At 35.8% G+C, this 17073-nt stretch overlaps 1 protein-coding gene across 10 annotated transcripts in view; it reads left to right on the top strand.

Moving 5' to 3' along the window:
• Positions 1 to 17073, top strand: part of LOC107042725 (calcium/calmodulin-dependent protein kinase type II alpha chain) — a 197974-nt gene that overhangs the window by 122762 nt on the left and 58139 nt on the right. For all 10 annotated transcript variants that reach the window (XM_015263881.1, XM_015263882.1, XM_015263884.1 and 7 more), the window contains exons 4-9: positions 3351 to 3405; positions 5630 to 5768; positions 5893 to 5995; positions 6470 to 6648; positions 7669 to 7791; positions 7890 to 7973. In XM_015263881.1, the coding sequence (XP_015119367.1) occupies positions 3351 to 3405; positions 5630 to 5768; positions 5893 to 5995; positions 6470 to 6648; positions 7669 to 7791; positions 7890 to 7973 (683 nt within the window). The remainder of the gene's footprint in view (positions 1 to 3350; positions 3406 to 5629; positions 5769 to 5892; positions 5996 to 6469; positions 6649 to 7668; positions 7792 to 7889; positions 7974 to 17073) is intronic.

Consider the following 17073-nt stretch of genomic DNA (forward strand, 5'->3'; position numbering starts at 1 on the left):
AAAGAATAAAATTGATTTTTAGAATTGTTGAATTAATTGATTGATGGCTGTTATCGGTCCTGTTCAATTACCTCATTCTGATTCTTCCGGCTCTATCATTATTTTGGAATGAGTATCATATTCTTCAAAAAATATAATTTGGTCTTTTGAATCGATAAGCCATTCAAACTCAGAGTACTGTCGTTCTCGAAAAGTGCCATTATTGAATTTTACTGTGCGTTGATTTCGTGGTATTGCATTTCGGATGTGTGTTAACTGCATAAACACATATATTATCATGTACAGATGATTCGATTATTATATAGAATGGATGCACTCACATAATTTCTCGGAAATGAATAGATTGGAAACAAATCTCGGTCATTATTACATTATATTAATCCGATAAAATTTTTTATCTCCGATTTTTATTCTTTGCTATTTTTTTAATGTATTCTATCAAAATGTGAGGATAGAAATTGAATTGATGGGTATTCTTCCATTATTTGAAAAAATATATCAATTTTAAAACTTTCCGGAGACATTGAAAAATCGAAATTTTTATTTTCTTACTGATCACGTATCTCTGTTTTTTTTTTCATTTTCTTCCATTGAAATTAGATCATAGAAGGGGAACATATTGATATTTTTTCGACATCTAAAAAAAAAATGAAGGATGTAAAGTTATATGATAGGAAGGATGAAATAGTTACATGAAAAATGTAGTACATAAAGAAATTTTTGAACAATATGCAATTGTGAAAAATATATAGATCATCATCCCAAAAAAAGTATCAATACTCTCCTTATTATTTAACATAATTATCTCTTCATTTGAAAATGAAAAAAACTGTTCCCACAATTTGTGTACTACAATGGGATTAGAATCCAATAAATTTAATTTAATCTAACCGCAAAGAAAAATTGGAAAGAAAACAATAAAATAAATTAACATAATATGACATAATCTAGCGACGGGCGCGAAGCGTTCGCTAGTATTATAAAAATACAAATAAACTTCTGGTGATAAAAATTTGGCACTCGAAATTAAGACTCCAAAATGAAGGAGCAAGAGGGTCAATAAGGATCACGAGGGTCAGAATAAAGGTCATGAGGGTCAGAATGAGGGTTCAAATAAGGGTTTCAACGGCCAGATTAAGGATCACAAGTGTCATAAGATTAAAGGTTATCAAAGTCAGATTAAGGATCCAAATAAGGGTAACAAGGGTCAGATTATGGATCCAAATAAGGGTCACAAGGGTCAAATTGAGGATCACATAGGTCGGATTGAAGGCCCAATAAAGGTCATGGGCGTCAGAAACTAAGGGTCACAAGGGTCAAAATAAGGGTCTCTATATCTCTATATTATAAAAATCCAAATCGACTTCTACTGATGAAAATCATTTTTCTGCCTATTTTAACAATTAATTGTGCGTTTTTCGATAGGAGTTTTCGGAGTCTCTCTGACTCCGGTCGAATTTTATCGAACGATCACGCGGGTTGTCATCACTTCTGATGATTGAGTGAGAGATCACGTGCAAGTTTTGCGGAAATTGAGAGGTTATTTATCGTTTAGAAAGATCTTTCTAATTCGAATACTGTTAAAAAATTTGAGTGAATTTTCCGGAAAAAGCTCTTGAATACGATTCAAGGAAGAGTCAACGAAATTTTAAGTTTCTCTGAAAATCCAAGTAAAGGCTCAATTTTTTAGCTGTAGGAATACGGAAATTCCACAATTTACATGGATTCTCAATTGAAAATTAATATTCACTTTCAAATTCCATGCAATTTCAATTTTAATTTTCCCGGAATAATTCAACTAATTTCTATTTTCTAGTTTCCACGGATTTTCCCATGAAATTATGAATTTTCAATGACAAAATTGTTTGAAATTGAAGTGGACATGTTGCTTGTTAGAAATTTCCAAGGTCTTGACCGGAAATTTCAGTGGAAAATTTTTAACAATGTATTTCCGTAATTTATGAGAGTGATGAACTCGGGTTTTCTTCCTGCGTGTCAGTGTATTATACAATCATTTTGTTGCGTGATGTAAATCATAGGGTGGGGGACTATGACAGTGAGAGGAGGGGTTCTCGTTGTGTTTCACCCATTTCCATTAATGGAACTTTTTCATCATCTTTGGAGTTCAATTTCCTATTCATTAAACTGTGGGGTCTATCTAATTTGCTTTCAATATTTTTTATCTAATTTAAGTTTTTTTTCCATAATCCCCGGAGAGCTACGATTTTATTTAGTTTGGTCTTGGAAACCACTGAACTCTAAAATAAGTGTTCTATAACTCATGTCTTTTGAGAAAAGGTACCCCTAACGTCATTTTTGCTTATCAATGGAAGCTTTGTAATTGCTCAAATTCAAGTTTTAGATTTTTCATATTGTATCTACCCATTATGCTCCAGAAAGTCCAAAACTGCAATTTTTACATCGTGTCCGTGTGTATATAACAAAGTTTTTCCTCCATTGTTCGCGAATAAATCAATGGGATGGAATTTTTTTTTTTAATGTAGGTCTTGTTGAGCTCTATTTATTGACATTAATTGAAATTTAATTCAGGTATTAATTTTCTAAATTTTAGAATTTTTTCAATAATTGGTTGTCCTACAGTAACTAAGAAAAATTTTCTGCCCCAACACTACCTCAACATTGGTGGCTAACATTCCCCCAAATTCCATTACCTCAACGTTGTCAGCTAACATTGCCCCCACGTTAGTAGCCAACATTGCTCCAACGTTGTTAGTCAATATTGTCGTAAACTTGGCAGCCAACATTGCCCCAACGTTGACAGCCAAGGTTTCTTACCTTTCTCTGAATATTGGTTTCAACATCTATTTTCAATTTATTGTCAAATGTTCGGACACTTAGGGTGAAATGGGGTTCAAATGAAAGCTGATGTCCGACTACAAAAGTAGAAAAACATTTCACTGGAGGAAAAATAACCAAAGAAAAAATAACCTTTGAAATCTTAAAATAAGATAATATTTTTTTGGGTGAAACCGTTCCATAATTCATGTTTTTAAGAAACTACAATTCCCGAAGGCGTAAAGAAAATTCCATTATTAGATTCTCCATCAAGAGAGACATATCTGAGAATCAACCAGAAACTCGAGTGCTGAAGTTCAAAGCAATTACAGTACAGTGGAATTTCTCTAACTTCTGTCCCTTGACATTCCCGACCCGAAGAAGTACGAGAAACTACTCTTAAATTCTATTATTAGAATGAAAACCAACTCCACCATTTCAAGCGGAATATATGTAAGAACCTGAATTTCCTCTCGACAACATCTCGCAAATTGAGAATTATCCCCTTCCCAAGAAAAATCCACGCTAAATACTTCTTCTTCTTTATGTTGCAGTGCGATTACACGAAAGTATACAAGAAGAAAACTGCCACTACCTCGTCTTCGATCTGTAAGTAAATTTTTTCCACTGACAAATTTGAATATCCCACTGCAAGATCAAGAAATTGCAAACCAGAACTCCCGATTCGAAATTCAAATTCACTGAACTGCATGATAGTGACTGAAAGAAGACCTCTCTGTTGGCGAGGACTGAAATTACGTGGTTTTACCCTTCCGCATGATTGTAACTCCTCTCAAATAAACATCATTCACTCATTCAATGCTGTCAGTATGCCCAACGATGTGTTACGTGAAACATCAAAGAGTGTAGAGATCAAAGATTCATTCAGTTGATTCACGAGTTATTGCTCTATCACTCTGTCAATGAAACACTGGGGCAAAGTGAAACACTAGCAGAAGCGAATATTTATCGAAATTCAGAAAATTTTTTTGGGAGAAGTTGGGGTAGAGGGTTGAACGGGACCAGAAGACGGAGTAATGAGAAGGGTCAATGAATCATGAAGGTCAAAAGGGTGAACAACGGAAAGGGTCGAATGATCATAAGGCTCAAGCGGAAAAAGCGAACAAAACAATCAGAATTCAGAGTCACAATCAGATCACAGAATCAGAATCAGAAAAGGAAGCACGTTCATTGTTTGTATGTTGGGGCTTAACGTCGCATCGACAGCTAGGTTATTAGTGACGGGCTCTCGACTCTTTCTTGTCGTTAGAACTCACGACTATTTCCTTCGTAACTTATAGGTTATAATGTTATGACAGCATTTCTAGTGAATGATCAGAATGCAATCACACATGATGGTGAGAATCGACTGTAGTCAGTTAGGCTCTCGAGACACGTGAATTATCAGAATGTAATCATACATGATGGTAAGAATCAGCTGTAGTCAGGTAGGTTCCCGAGACACGTGAGAATCAATTGTAGTCAGTTAGGTTCTCGAGACACGTCAAACTGTAGGTTGTATGTACATGATTCGAACATGCTCAATTCTATTTTCTCTCGGTATTTTAACGTTTTATTTAAAACATGCTTAATGGTGTCCTTATATTATTTGACTAAATCGAATAATCCAGAAATAATTCGCCGGTGCCAGGTTGCGAACCCAGGACCTCTAGCTTTGTAGACGAATACCTTACCGATTCGGCCATACACCCGACTACACAGTTATGATGGTCTGATCTCTCTATTACTCTATTCATCTCTTCATCAATTTATTGTTCCGACCGTAGTTTCTTCCTCTAAATTGGCTTATTCTGGTCATTATCTCAAACATTTGCTCCATAAAATACTAATATCCATCCAAAAGGAAAATAAAACTCACAAATATAGCGAGATTGCACAACGTTTCGAATGCACTAGACATTTCTCGTCAGGTGCATTATTTAAATCTCACCACTCCTTCAGAGTGTTCTCACAATAGCAACATATCCGGTGATTTAACATATTCTTACTTCTCCGTACCCTATTATAATAAATAATAGTACAAAATAAAGCAACAAACATGGAAAACCGTCAATCAGTCACATTTTAATCAGACACGCATCTATTCATTTCTCCCTTTTCTTTTACTTAATTATTCATGTCAAATTTTGTCCAAATTCGAAGTAAAAGGTCAAAGGGGTGATGCGTGAGAAATAATCACAGGGGTTGAATGATCGTAAGGGTCAAACGCAAAAAGCGAACAAAGCAGTCAGAATTATTAAACGGGAGAATTAAGTAAATCAATCGGGAAGCCTCACTCCCTTCCACATTGGACCCTTATGATAGTCTGACTCTTCTAATTACTCCGTTCATCTGTCCTTTTTGACTCTTTGCCCTGAGGGTCCACTTCCCTTCTTTCATTTGGTTATTTATGTCAAATCGTGTCCAAATTCGAAGTAAAACTTTGCAATTTCTTTTAACAAAAAAAAATGATTGAAAATGATAATTTCTAAACACTCAGATGAAGTTACCTTGAGTGACGTAACAACTCTACTTCATCAACGCCATATTGAGTTCAATTCACGTCTTGAGAAGTTAGATCGTCGTCCCCTCTCTGCGAATTTTCTTAATAATTTTGATTGAACAAACAGACTCATCAATATATGGAATTTCTCACATATTAAGCTTTTTCAAGTTTGAAAAAAGAATTGCAATAATTTCTCCATAAAGAAAGACTTAGGAAATATTCCTCTTTTCCTCATCAAAGAGAAGAAAAAAAATTCCCTGAATATCGTTAATTATTTATGAAACTTTGTGATTCAGCTGATGACAAAATATCTTCATAAATTTACAGAGTCACTGGCGGCGAGCTCTTCGAGGATATTGTCGCCCGAGAGTTCTACAGTGAGGCAGACGCCTCTCACTGTATACAACAAATTCTGGAAAGCGTCCATCACTGCCATCACAATGGAATTGTGCACAGAGATCTCAAAGTGAGTTTTTCCCCAGCGTCATTTGTTACTTGACAATCTCGAATGCTGGGAGTAAAAAATTGCCAAATCTCATGATGATAACTCATGTCTTCTCTTTCCTTCCATGTGCAATGCAATACGTCAGCCTGAGAATCTTCTACTCGCTAGTAAAGCAAAGGGTGCGGCTGTGAAACTGGCGGATTTTGGATTAGCTATTGAATTGCAGGGAGACGCACAGGCATGGTATGGTGAGTAATCCGATATCAAATTCTCAGCCTTTCATGGAGATAGAGAAGTGTTACCTTCAAGGCAGTTCCTTCCGAACGAAATAAAAAAAGAATCCATTGATGAGGGGTAAAAGGCAACGGTATCATGAATGTGAAAGAAGTCAAGAAAAGAATTCAATTTCCGAAGTTGGAAACGTGAATCCAAAGAAAAATTCTGCCCATGTCGAAAATATAACTCATGTTTGGAAGAACTACTGTTTTTAAGAATCCTCTAAAGGGAGAAGCCATCAGAAACTCATCTTGAAAACAAGCCAACTTCTACCTCGTTTCACCGCATCACTTCTGAGATTGACTTTCTCCATCCAAAAAACATTATATATTCATTTATTTCGTTCAGAAGACTCCCAAAACGAAACATTGATTTCCTCAGGCTTCATTTCCCTACTGTCACTTCAATCTATTCCTGAATATCAAGAATACCTTTTTTGTCCTCAGGTTTTGCCGGTACGCCCGGCTACCTAAGCCCCGAGGTACTCAAAAAGGAGCCGTACGGAAAGCCAGTTGACATCTGGGCGTGTGGTGTTATCCTCTACATTCTTCTCGTCGGTTATCCACCGTTCTGGGACGAGGATCAACATCGGTTATACAGTCAAATCAAAGCTGGAGCATATGACGTAAGTTTACTGACTTCAAATATTAATCCGACGGCTAACGATTCGCGTAGAAAATTTTGTCTGGTTCATGAAATCATTGTGAAAGCCTAGAAAGCGGTAACACTGACTGACTAGATGCTTCAGCAGGACCCAGATATTTTGAATCCTGTTGACCCTTTGGAAAACAAAAAAAATACTGTTCATCTGATATGATGTGTATGGGGAAATATGAAGTGGGAAAGATTTGAACATCTCTCTGGTCAGATGATAATCCTCTCATCTAAACTCATCTAAAATTCTTTGGAAATCAACGAAAAATTGCACGTAGATGTTTAACAATGTGACCTTGAATTGGCTTGAAAATAAAAGTCCTCTTGATCCCTGAAGAGGACCTGAGTTAATTCGGTGCATTTCTACCATTTCTCAGTTTGATTTTGATCGAGTTGGGCAAGTCAGTTGAGGCCCTAATCTGACCTTTGCTATACATATCTCAGTCTTGATGATGTATGACTCGAAATAGGTTGGCTAAAAAGGAGCTTAAGTCGTCCTCATAAGAAACGTCCACTTGTAGACTTTGTCTTAAACGAAGTACACATTGAAAAGGGCATTTGGTTTCCCTAACAGGCGTGTCAGATTACCCTTTAAAATTTTCCCAAATCAGGTGCAACTTAAAAGAACATAAAAAAGTTAAAAGGTCCTTGAGAGGACTTACAAACCTTTGAAAGGACATGCCTTACTAAGGCTGACTGGTTTCTTCAAAAGCAGCTTAGCTGCCTCCAAATTTGTCCGCTCGGATAACTCGTCCTACGCAACAATCTCTATAATTTCCATTCAAACGAAATCACAATAATCATTCCAAAGGTCCTTTGGCCCTCCTATATCTGGCTCTTTTGAGCAACAATCATAATTATAGCACAATAAGAGCAAAACAATAATTGTAGACTGATTGAAGCAAGCGATAAGGTTTGGCATGCGAATCGTGTCGAGAACGATGTCCCCTATCAAATGAACAATCTGATGTTCCAATTTACCATTTTGCAGTATCCAAGCCCGGAATGGGACACTGTTACGCCAGAAGCTAGAAACCTCATCAATCAGATGTTAACAGTGAACCCAAGCAGGCGTATAACCGCCAGTGAAGCGCTCAGGCACCCATGGATCTGCGTAAGTATCTTCCTCAATTGTTACTGCCGTTTATGACGCTGAGTCAATTTCAACTGTCAACTGTATTAAATCATTTCTCTCTCGTTTTATTATTGCAGCAACGTGAACGTGTGGCGTCTGTGGTGCACAGGCAAGAGACTGTCGACTGCTTGAAGAAATTCAATGCAAGGCGCAAACTAAAAGTGAGTATATGCATCAATTAACATTCTTATTGCACTCATTGTACGTAGAGTTGTACGTGTCATTGTACGTGTCTGTTCACGAATTCAACAACATTTAAAAACATTTGATGAACAGCTGATGTTTTTGGAAGAATTGAGGACCTGCTATTGGCCATTATTTTTGACGGATAGGTGGGATTGGAGTAGTCGCATGTTTTTATGATGATATTGTCTGAACATTTATGTTGATTATGATGAATCGAACATTTATTAAATAACCGGGAACTGGGTCAAGGGTCGAGTGACAAGTGGAGTTGTCAGCTTATTGGGTCTTAGGTGATTGATTTTGTTTGTCATGCGTGGGGAATGGACACTTGTCGATAAGGGACAGGTGCTACAGTGTCAGCGTGAAGCGGGTTCGTAGATGATCAATAATAGTTGCCTAGAAGTATATGATAAACTAAGAGTCTCTTTAATTAAGAATAGCTTCATTGAGGTGATTTCGGGAGAATGAAATAAAAAGAAATATGAAAAGGAATGAGACGTCCGCGTACTAGGAACGAAGATAAAACAATAACGAGTAAGAAAGAGACGATCGTACATGAACGCAGTTGAAAGAGAGAGGAAAAGAACAAATACGTAACAACATGATATTGTGACGTAGGAGGTTTTGTCCGCCCTTTATCAAGTCGCCCTTCGAGTTGTTGAACAATGCTCTTGAGTGTTCGCTCTAATACAGGGATTGGGATGGAATTTTCTCGGGATTGCTTTCTCGAAATCACCGTGGACTTATTCAAACAGTATCTATCAATATGATTGAAGGAATAAGATTTGCATATAGTACACTAACAGTATTGGGTCAGTTTCGACGGAAGTAAGATTTCAAGGGACGACCAATAGGGGAGATAGTGCCTGTACCGCTCCGGAATAATGACAATTCTCTCAACCCAACTCATGATTTCGGATCAAAATTCCAGTTGCATAGGAGTCTTTGGCTATTCAGCTAGATATTTTGACATCATAGACCCTCACTTCTTGGTGAAATTTCGATAATTTACTAAAAAGCGAAGACGGGAGCTTAGTAAGCGGTACTGTTCGCATGCAGTCAATACCGCTCACTCAACTCTCGTCTTCGTTGTTTGATAATTTATCGAAATTTCAACAAGAATTGAGAGCCTATGTTGTCAAAATATCTAGCAGAATTGGTCAAGAATATAGTATTGTTGAGCGGTTGTAATTTTCAGCCGAAATCATGGGTTGAATGCAAGAATTATATTGTTATTCCTTCGTCATTTAAAGAGGTGAAAAAAAGGATTCTTTGCGAGAATTACATATTGATAGTAGAGCCTTCAGATTGAGTGAGAAATTTTTTCGAAAAAGTAAGTGGTTGTGGAGAAAAACGGGTGGGCGGTATTGGCATCTGCTGAGCGATACAGGCATCCCCTATAGTTTATAGTTATCGCTTCCCCTCTATATTTCAATTTTTTGTAAAATTTTGCATGCGTGCGGACTCCTGTTGCACAGCGATAACCCTTGCATTGTCAAAGACACTCGCCCTCAGTCTTTTTTTTCCTTAATAAAACAGTATAAAATGATGTTTAACTGCGCGTATAAAGCCATATGCGTCACAATTGTTATGTTCGGAGATATTTTCAGCATCGGAGGACAACTTTTAGGATTAAATTAATATTAATTAATATTTCCGAAACAAAATTTTAGAATTATCAATAACAGAATAATCTGAAGGATAATATTTTATCTCTTTTAGTTATTATTATTAGAATGACGCTGTAGAGTCATTTTCAGGCCTATGATAAATAGAAAATTTTATGTGCAATCAAAAAATTATTTTGATTTATTTCATTTGTTTATCCGATTCGAAAGGATAATCGGTTAAATGTTTTGAAGTGTACAGGTTTTCAATCTAAAAAATTACAATTTCATCATAATTATTAATTCATTCATCAGACTTCTCAATAAAATCAGGATACATAATTTTACATGAATTTTTAGCAATTTTTAATAATAAAATATTCCAAGTTTCCGATTACGAAAGTTTTCAAGAATTCATTAAATAATATTTGTAATGAACTTATAAATGTGGATCCTTCGGTAAAGTTGATCATTTCATTGCGGACAATGAAACGATCTGTAGCTACTTTCAATTAGCTGACCTTCTTTCACTCGTAGATACACGAAGAGAAAAAACGACATAATATCGCAAAAATCATTTCTTAAGCGAAACACATCACATACATATTTGATCAATTTATGGTAGATTTCAGACAAGATATCGGTGCTCTTCGGGCTGGAGGAAGTTACTGAATGAAAAGATCATGTCTGTTTTCGAAATGAGATTATATTCCTTAAAAGACAAGAATATTTTGACAGAAGGAAAAGAAAGATTGTTTCACTTCGAACTCATAGCGATTGAGCGTAAGCGACGGTTAAATTTTTTGTAATATCTAAAGGTTTTCTTCTGCACAAACTCTCTATCCATTCAATATGAAATTCTCTGATTCATTATTCACTGAATCGAAGCTTTCAATATTTTTAGTCATTTTCTCATCTTCTGACACGAAAAAACCGATTTCGTGTGGCAAGAAATTCTAACTTTATCATGAAATGTTCATGTTCAAGTCATGAAGACTTCACCGAAATCTGACATTGTTTGACACATTATCCGGAATTCTTATCCCCAGAAATTTATCCTCAAGAGATGAGATATTTGGCGCAAAAAATTGGTTTTGTGATATTATGACGATATTTCTCTCAGTGTATAAAACCGTAACGGCAATAGGAAAGAAACATGAATAAAAAAAATATATTTTTCGACATGACATAATCCGGGTAATACTTCAAGAAAAATAATTTTCTTCTTTCTGGAAAATAAATAAGTATAATTACGGAAAATTAATGATTGTATCGTCTTCAATCTCCTAAATGAATGTCATTGACTTTCTCATTGCGAAAGTTAAATCAACAATCGCCGATCGATAGTAACGGAGGACCGATAAGCATTGATGAGTTAACTGAGTTTAATTTTAACTATGGGAACACTTTGAAAAGTCATTAAAGTCATCCACGAAGGTTTCCTCCCGTGCTATTGCAGTTCAGAAGTCAACTGCATGGTTATGCGGAAATTTAACATGGTTACACCATTTATGTATGAGTAATATGGTGGTATGGGTACATTCCTCGTGAATTTCAATCAGCCCCAACCCTTCCTCTCCTTCTAATAGTAAGAAACACCGGAGGATGATACCTCATCAAGTTCAAGCTACTGAATCTGTGAAGAGAAAATTCAAACTTTTTCAGCATTTTTTCATTCAATGAATTCAAATTGAAAAAAGTCCACTATTAAAAAAAAATGTTTCTCTCGTANTCAGACAAGATATCGGTGCTCTTCGGGCTGGAGGAAGTTACTGAATGAAAAGATCATGTCTGTTTTCGAAATGAGATTATATTCCTTAAAAGACAAGAATATTTTGACAGAAGGAAAAGAAAGATTGTTTCACTTCGAACTCATAGCGATTGAGCGTAAGCGACGGTTAAATTTTTTGTAATATCTAAAGGTTTTCTTCTGCACAAACTCTCTATCCATTCAATATGAAATTCTCTGATTCATTATTCACTGAATCGAAGCTTTCAATATTTTTAGTCATTTTCTCATCTTCTGACACGAAAAAACCGATTTCGTGTGGCAAGAAATTCTAACTTTATCATGAAATGTTCATGTTCAAGTCATGAAGACTTCACCGAAATCTGACATTGTTTGACACATTATCCGGAATTCTTATCCCCAGAAATTTATCCTCAAGAGATGAGATATTTGGCGCAAAAAATTGGTTTTGTGATATTATGACGATATTTCTCTCAGTGTATAAAACCGTAACGGCAATAGGAAAGAAACATGAATAAAAAAAATATATTTTTCGACATGACATAATCCGGGTAATACTTCAAGAAAAATAATTTTCTTCTTTCTGGAAAATAAATAAGTATAATTACGGAAAATTAATGATTGTATCGTCTTCAATCTCCTAAATGAATGTCATTGACTTTCTCATTGCGAAAGTTAAATCAACAATCGCCGATCGATAGTAACGGAGGACCGATAAGCATTGATGAGTTAACTGAGTTTAATTTTAACTATGGGAACACTTTGAAAAGTCATTAAAGTCATCCACGAAGGTTTCCTCCCGTGCTATTGCAGTTCAGAAGTCAACTGCATGGTTATGCGGAAATTTAACATGGTTACACCATTTATGTATGAGTAATATGGTGGTATGGGTACATTCCTCGTGAATTTCAATCAGCCCCAACCCTTCCTCTCCTTCTAATAGTAAGAAACACCGGAGGATGATACCTCATCAAGTTCAAGCTACTGAATCTGTGAAGAGAAAATTCAAACTTTTTCAGCATTTTTTCATTCAATGAATTCAAATTGAAAAAAGTCCACTATTAAAAAAAAATGTTTCTCTCGTATAGGGGAGGGTGTGCCTGTACCGCCCACCTAAGAGGAAATGCCAGTTTTATATTTTATATTTCAACTTGAGTACAAGAAAACGCATTTGTGAGACTTCTTTAACTATTGAACTCGTTATTCTCGAAGTGTAGACGCCTAATTCTCCTTAGAATCCACAAAATTGATTGAAAATAAAAGAGAGAGCGGTACTACCCGCCATCGGGTAATACCGCTCGGCACCATTCCAATGTCGCTCATAGGGTTTTGCGTGCATCGCTCGCGCCGCAACCTAACCTGTACTCGAGTGCTGTCGAGCAACTACGTGGCCGATCCTATGAGCATCCATTACCGGCTCCGCGCGGCGTCAACAAAATTGTTGATAATTATTGACATGAGTGGAGTCTTGAGTTCGAATTGGTCTCAAATTACCCGTGAAAGTACCACGAATTGAATAACCACAGTTTAATATGAGAATTAACGTTTGAAACTATCAAAAACCTTAATTAAAGGTCCACAAATTGTGCACTGTAAAGACCTCAAAACTTCGTTACGTGTTTTTTCATATTTAAAGTGGTAAATAAAGTGAAATTTTTCCGACAATCACATCCTATCATCAAATTCTTCATGATTAGGAACAGAAAGAAATTTTCAAGTTGATGGTTGTAGAGAAAATCGGGTGAGCGGTATTACCCGCTGAGCGGTACAGGCACACCCTCCCCTACCCTTTTAATAGGTCTTTACAATTTGTTCCTTTCCCACCCCCAACCCCTGTACCGCATTCGCCGAAGGCCAAGGGAAAACCTCACTTTCAGGGAAAAACCTGCCCAGGTACAGTCGTCTCTTGCGAAACTCCCGTTCACGGAGAGAAATATTCAATAAACATTACGTATTTTTTCCGCAATTCCGGAGCGAAATGTGGTTGTAGGAAATTTTATGAAACTGTCACGGAATTTTTCCAGAGCGTTCCGTAATTTTTATCTAAATCTCCTGTGAAAAATTACGATACCGTTACTTAAATTCTCTGACTCGATTCCGTAATCGGTGAGCGAATTATCTGTTCCGTAATTTTTACTGAACATTTCTCTCCGTGCTTGACAGGTGAAATCGTGAGATTTAAAGTCACAAATTTTGGCCCCACCAGCTGGGAATCGAACCCAGATCGACCGCATGCCAATCCCACACTGTAACCACACAGCCACCGCCGTCGGTTGAAAAAAGTCCAATAAAATCAAAGTTTTTTTTCATCATTCAAATTATTCATTTCGTTCACTTTTCGACACTTCAATATCTTTTTCTGTCAAAACCCCCGACGACGAAGCTGTAAATTGGCTAATTCAAAATAAATACTGAAAACAAAAATTAAATTAATTATAAGAAAATTGATGAAATTAGTGGAACATAATCAGTAGCGCGATATTTAAGAAAACGTTAGGAGGGAGAAATTAGAGAGTAAATTCGGAGGGATACACATTGTCAGAGTTGGGGAAGTAAAATACCGAAGGTATTTTACCAAGTTTTCTACACGTAAAAAACAAGTCATTTAATCCATGATCTTATGGAAATCACCAAGAAAACTGCAAAACCCAAGGAAAAAATGCAGCCAAAGTCATGAAACTTTAGACACATTTAGAACATGTGATCAATGATTTTTTGAGTGAAAAAGATTTTCGCCTAGGAGCATTGTTTATTAATAATACCGAAAAAAGTCCTGAAAAATGAAATTTCTGCGCATGCAGCCCAAACGAGTCAATTTAAACGTCTCTTGAGAGAGAGCGATCAAGCGTTGTGATTGGAGCTCCCTCGAGCCAGTGGTACCAGCTCTTGGTGAAAAAAAAAACTACCGACGATGTTGCCACTTTTTCGCATGGATTAATATTTTTTCATTTATTAAAAAAAACAATCTGAAAACCATTCAATGCGTGGAATAGATACAAATAAATTTGATTAGCTCTAAAAATACTCCCTAATATTGCCTGAATTTTGAATCCGAATGGGAAAAATTTTTTTGTTCAGCGATTGGTTTTCTGCAGAAAAACAATAGAAACCCCTCCGTCTCACCTCCTACATTTCCTCCTCGCCCGATTATCCTTGAATGAATAATTGAAGGAAGAATTCAGTGGATTGAATCTTTAAATTGTTTATAAAAAATTATTAATGAAGAATAATCATTTTCTTGGGCATTTTATATTTATTTCTACTCGTTACATTCCACGACTCAACTGGAGTTCATTCACACTACTTTAACAGTTCACTACTGAACTCAATATCCATAGTAACATATTCACTTTCCTGCGAACTTATTATTCCAAAGACCTCGTCCGTAATAACATCAGGTCGCGTGTAATCTGCAGCGGTGACAAGAAGAAACACAAATTACTCATTACCATGAGTTATCGACAAACACCGAGGACTGTTTGCACAAGCCAATCACCCCAATTTCACGGGTTGCAATATCAATTCACCTAGTATTTGAATTGATGCGGGAGGGGATTAATAGATAATATTATTAAGACTGTTGATGGAGTGATTGAAACTGAAAGTCCTCGATTTCCTCGATTTCCGGGAAAGACGATAAACTACACGTATGAAAAAATCGTATAGAAATTTTCTATACGGATTGCGTTTAGAAATTTTATAGGATTTCCATATATGATATTCGGAGATTTCTATTCGAATATTTTCTATACTAATTATTTCTATACATAAATTTTTACATAAATTTTGGTTTTCATACGGAAGATATCTAATGCTCTAGAGAAAAACGTAGAGAAATGTCGTAACTTCATACGAAATTTTTCTATAGATGTGGCAGTGAGTCCTTTAGGGTCAAACATATAGAAATCGTATAGAAATAATTTGTATAAAAAATATCCATATAAAAATATCCGAATATCATATGCGAAAATCCTATAGAAATTCTATACGCAATCCATATCGAAAATTTTTATACGATTTTTTCATTCGTGTACTTGGTTCATTAACTGCTCAGTCAGTCGTCAGCTTTTTTCTATTCACATATCACTGAGAAAAAAAAAGTTTCTTGATAAGTACGTCTTCACTTGTATAAAGAAACTCATGGCTCGAAAATTGACGGGAAGAAAATATTTGGTACTGAGAATGAAACAACTTTCGTCAAGAGATTTTATACTTGTCCCAAAGACGAGGATAATTTGTTTATGATGAGAAAGTGATTTCTCAAACCAAGTCGAGTTGAATCAATCCAGTTATTCAATAGTTTTCAAGTCTCAAATTCAAGATATTTTAATGCAAAAATTGCTTGAGTGGGTTCACTTTCCCGTTGCGAACGAATTGTCCCTTATCTTTCAAACAAGTAGAACATCTTTTGATGAAAAGTTTCTTTCCTTATAAAATATTTTCGTCTTGGCAACACCTTATGAAAATAGTGATGCCGCGAGAGACTTCACGAGACATCGCGAGACAATACTTTGGAGGGGTTGTCTCGGTCTCAGTGACCACGGAAATTTTTGGTCTCGTCTCAGTCTCGAAATACGCAGTATCGACTCCTTTCATGATGATTCCAAGTCAATTTTTCTTATCTCGGTTCCCAGTTTTCGCGTATTTTATATGTAGAAGACCGAGACGAGATAGACCAAGACAAAATCTGAGATTTTACATTAAAAAGCACGAAAAACTTGAGACCGAGATGTGATAAATTGACTCGAAGTCGTCACGAGAGGAGCCGATACTGCGTATTTCGACACTGAGACGAGACCAAAGATTTCCGTGTTTAACTTTCACCTTTCAGGTGATTCATTCGTTAACTATTAACGAATAATTTGGTTTGTTTCAACTCTACCATTCGTTAATAATTAACGAATCTCGTTTGGAATAAATGATTTATTCTATCAGTGATTTTTGAGCGTTGAGTTTCTTGATACAAATAAAGACGTATTTCTCAAAAAACTCTTGTCTTCTAAGTGTAAAATCATTCTGATCCCATTTTTGATTGCACTCTTTCCTCCAGTATATACGAACTTCTTTCACCATCGTCTCCTTGATAGTGAACCTATAGAACAGAAATTTCTTCTCCTCCCCCCCCCCCTTAAAGTTAAAGAAAAAATTTAATTGATTCAAATGAAATTTTTTTAACACCGGAAAACTGTCTATTTGACACAAGTGAAGAATTTATTTGGATCAAATAAAGATTTATTAATAGCAAAAGAATATTTATTTGATATAAACAAAACTTCGAATACAAATTTTTATTCAGTTTGAAAAAAAAATTATTTAATACTATTTAAGGATGTTTTGGCACTGTCGGTAAATTGTCGGTAAAGGTGTTTTTTTTCATGGTCAAGGAAAATTCGGTAATTTTTTCGGCTAACAGCAGAACCTATAAAACTAACTGCTCTAACATTAAAAAAAATTAATCGCAATTGTCTCGGCAGAAATGAATAAACTAATTTTTCTTTATACACGGGCTCTTATGAAATTTATGTTCAAATTTCTAATTCACCTACTAGAAGACTCTAAAAATAGAAGGTAATGTGTAAAATCATATTGAATCCAATGGCCAGAGAAACATCTGGGGTACCCGGGCAAAAAGAGGAAATATTCGAATGATTTTATCCCATATAAGTGCATGTTCGCGCATGCATGTGATGCATTTTGTCTATTTCATGTCTAAATAAT

This window comes from Diachasma alloeum, unplaced genomic scaffold, assembly GCF_001412515.2.
Source record: "Diachasma alloeum isolate Michigan unplaced genomic scaffold, Dall2.0 Dall_scaffold_00513, whole genome shotgun sequence".
Taxonomy (NCBI): domain Eukaryota; kingdom Metazoa; phylum Arthropoda; class Insecta; order Hymenoptera; family Braconidae; genus Diachasma; species Diachasma alloeum.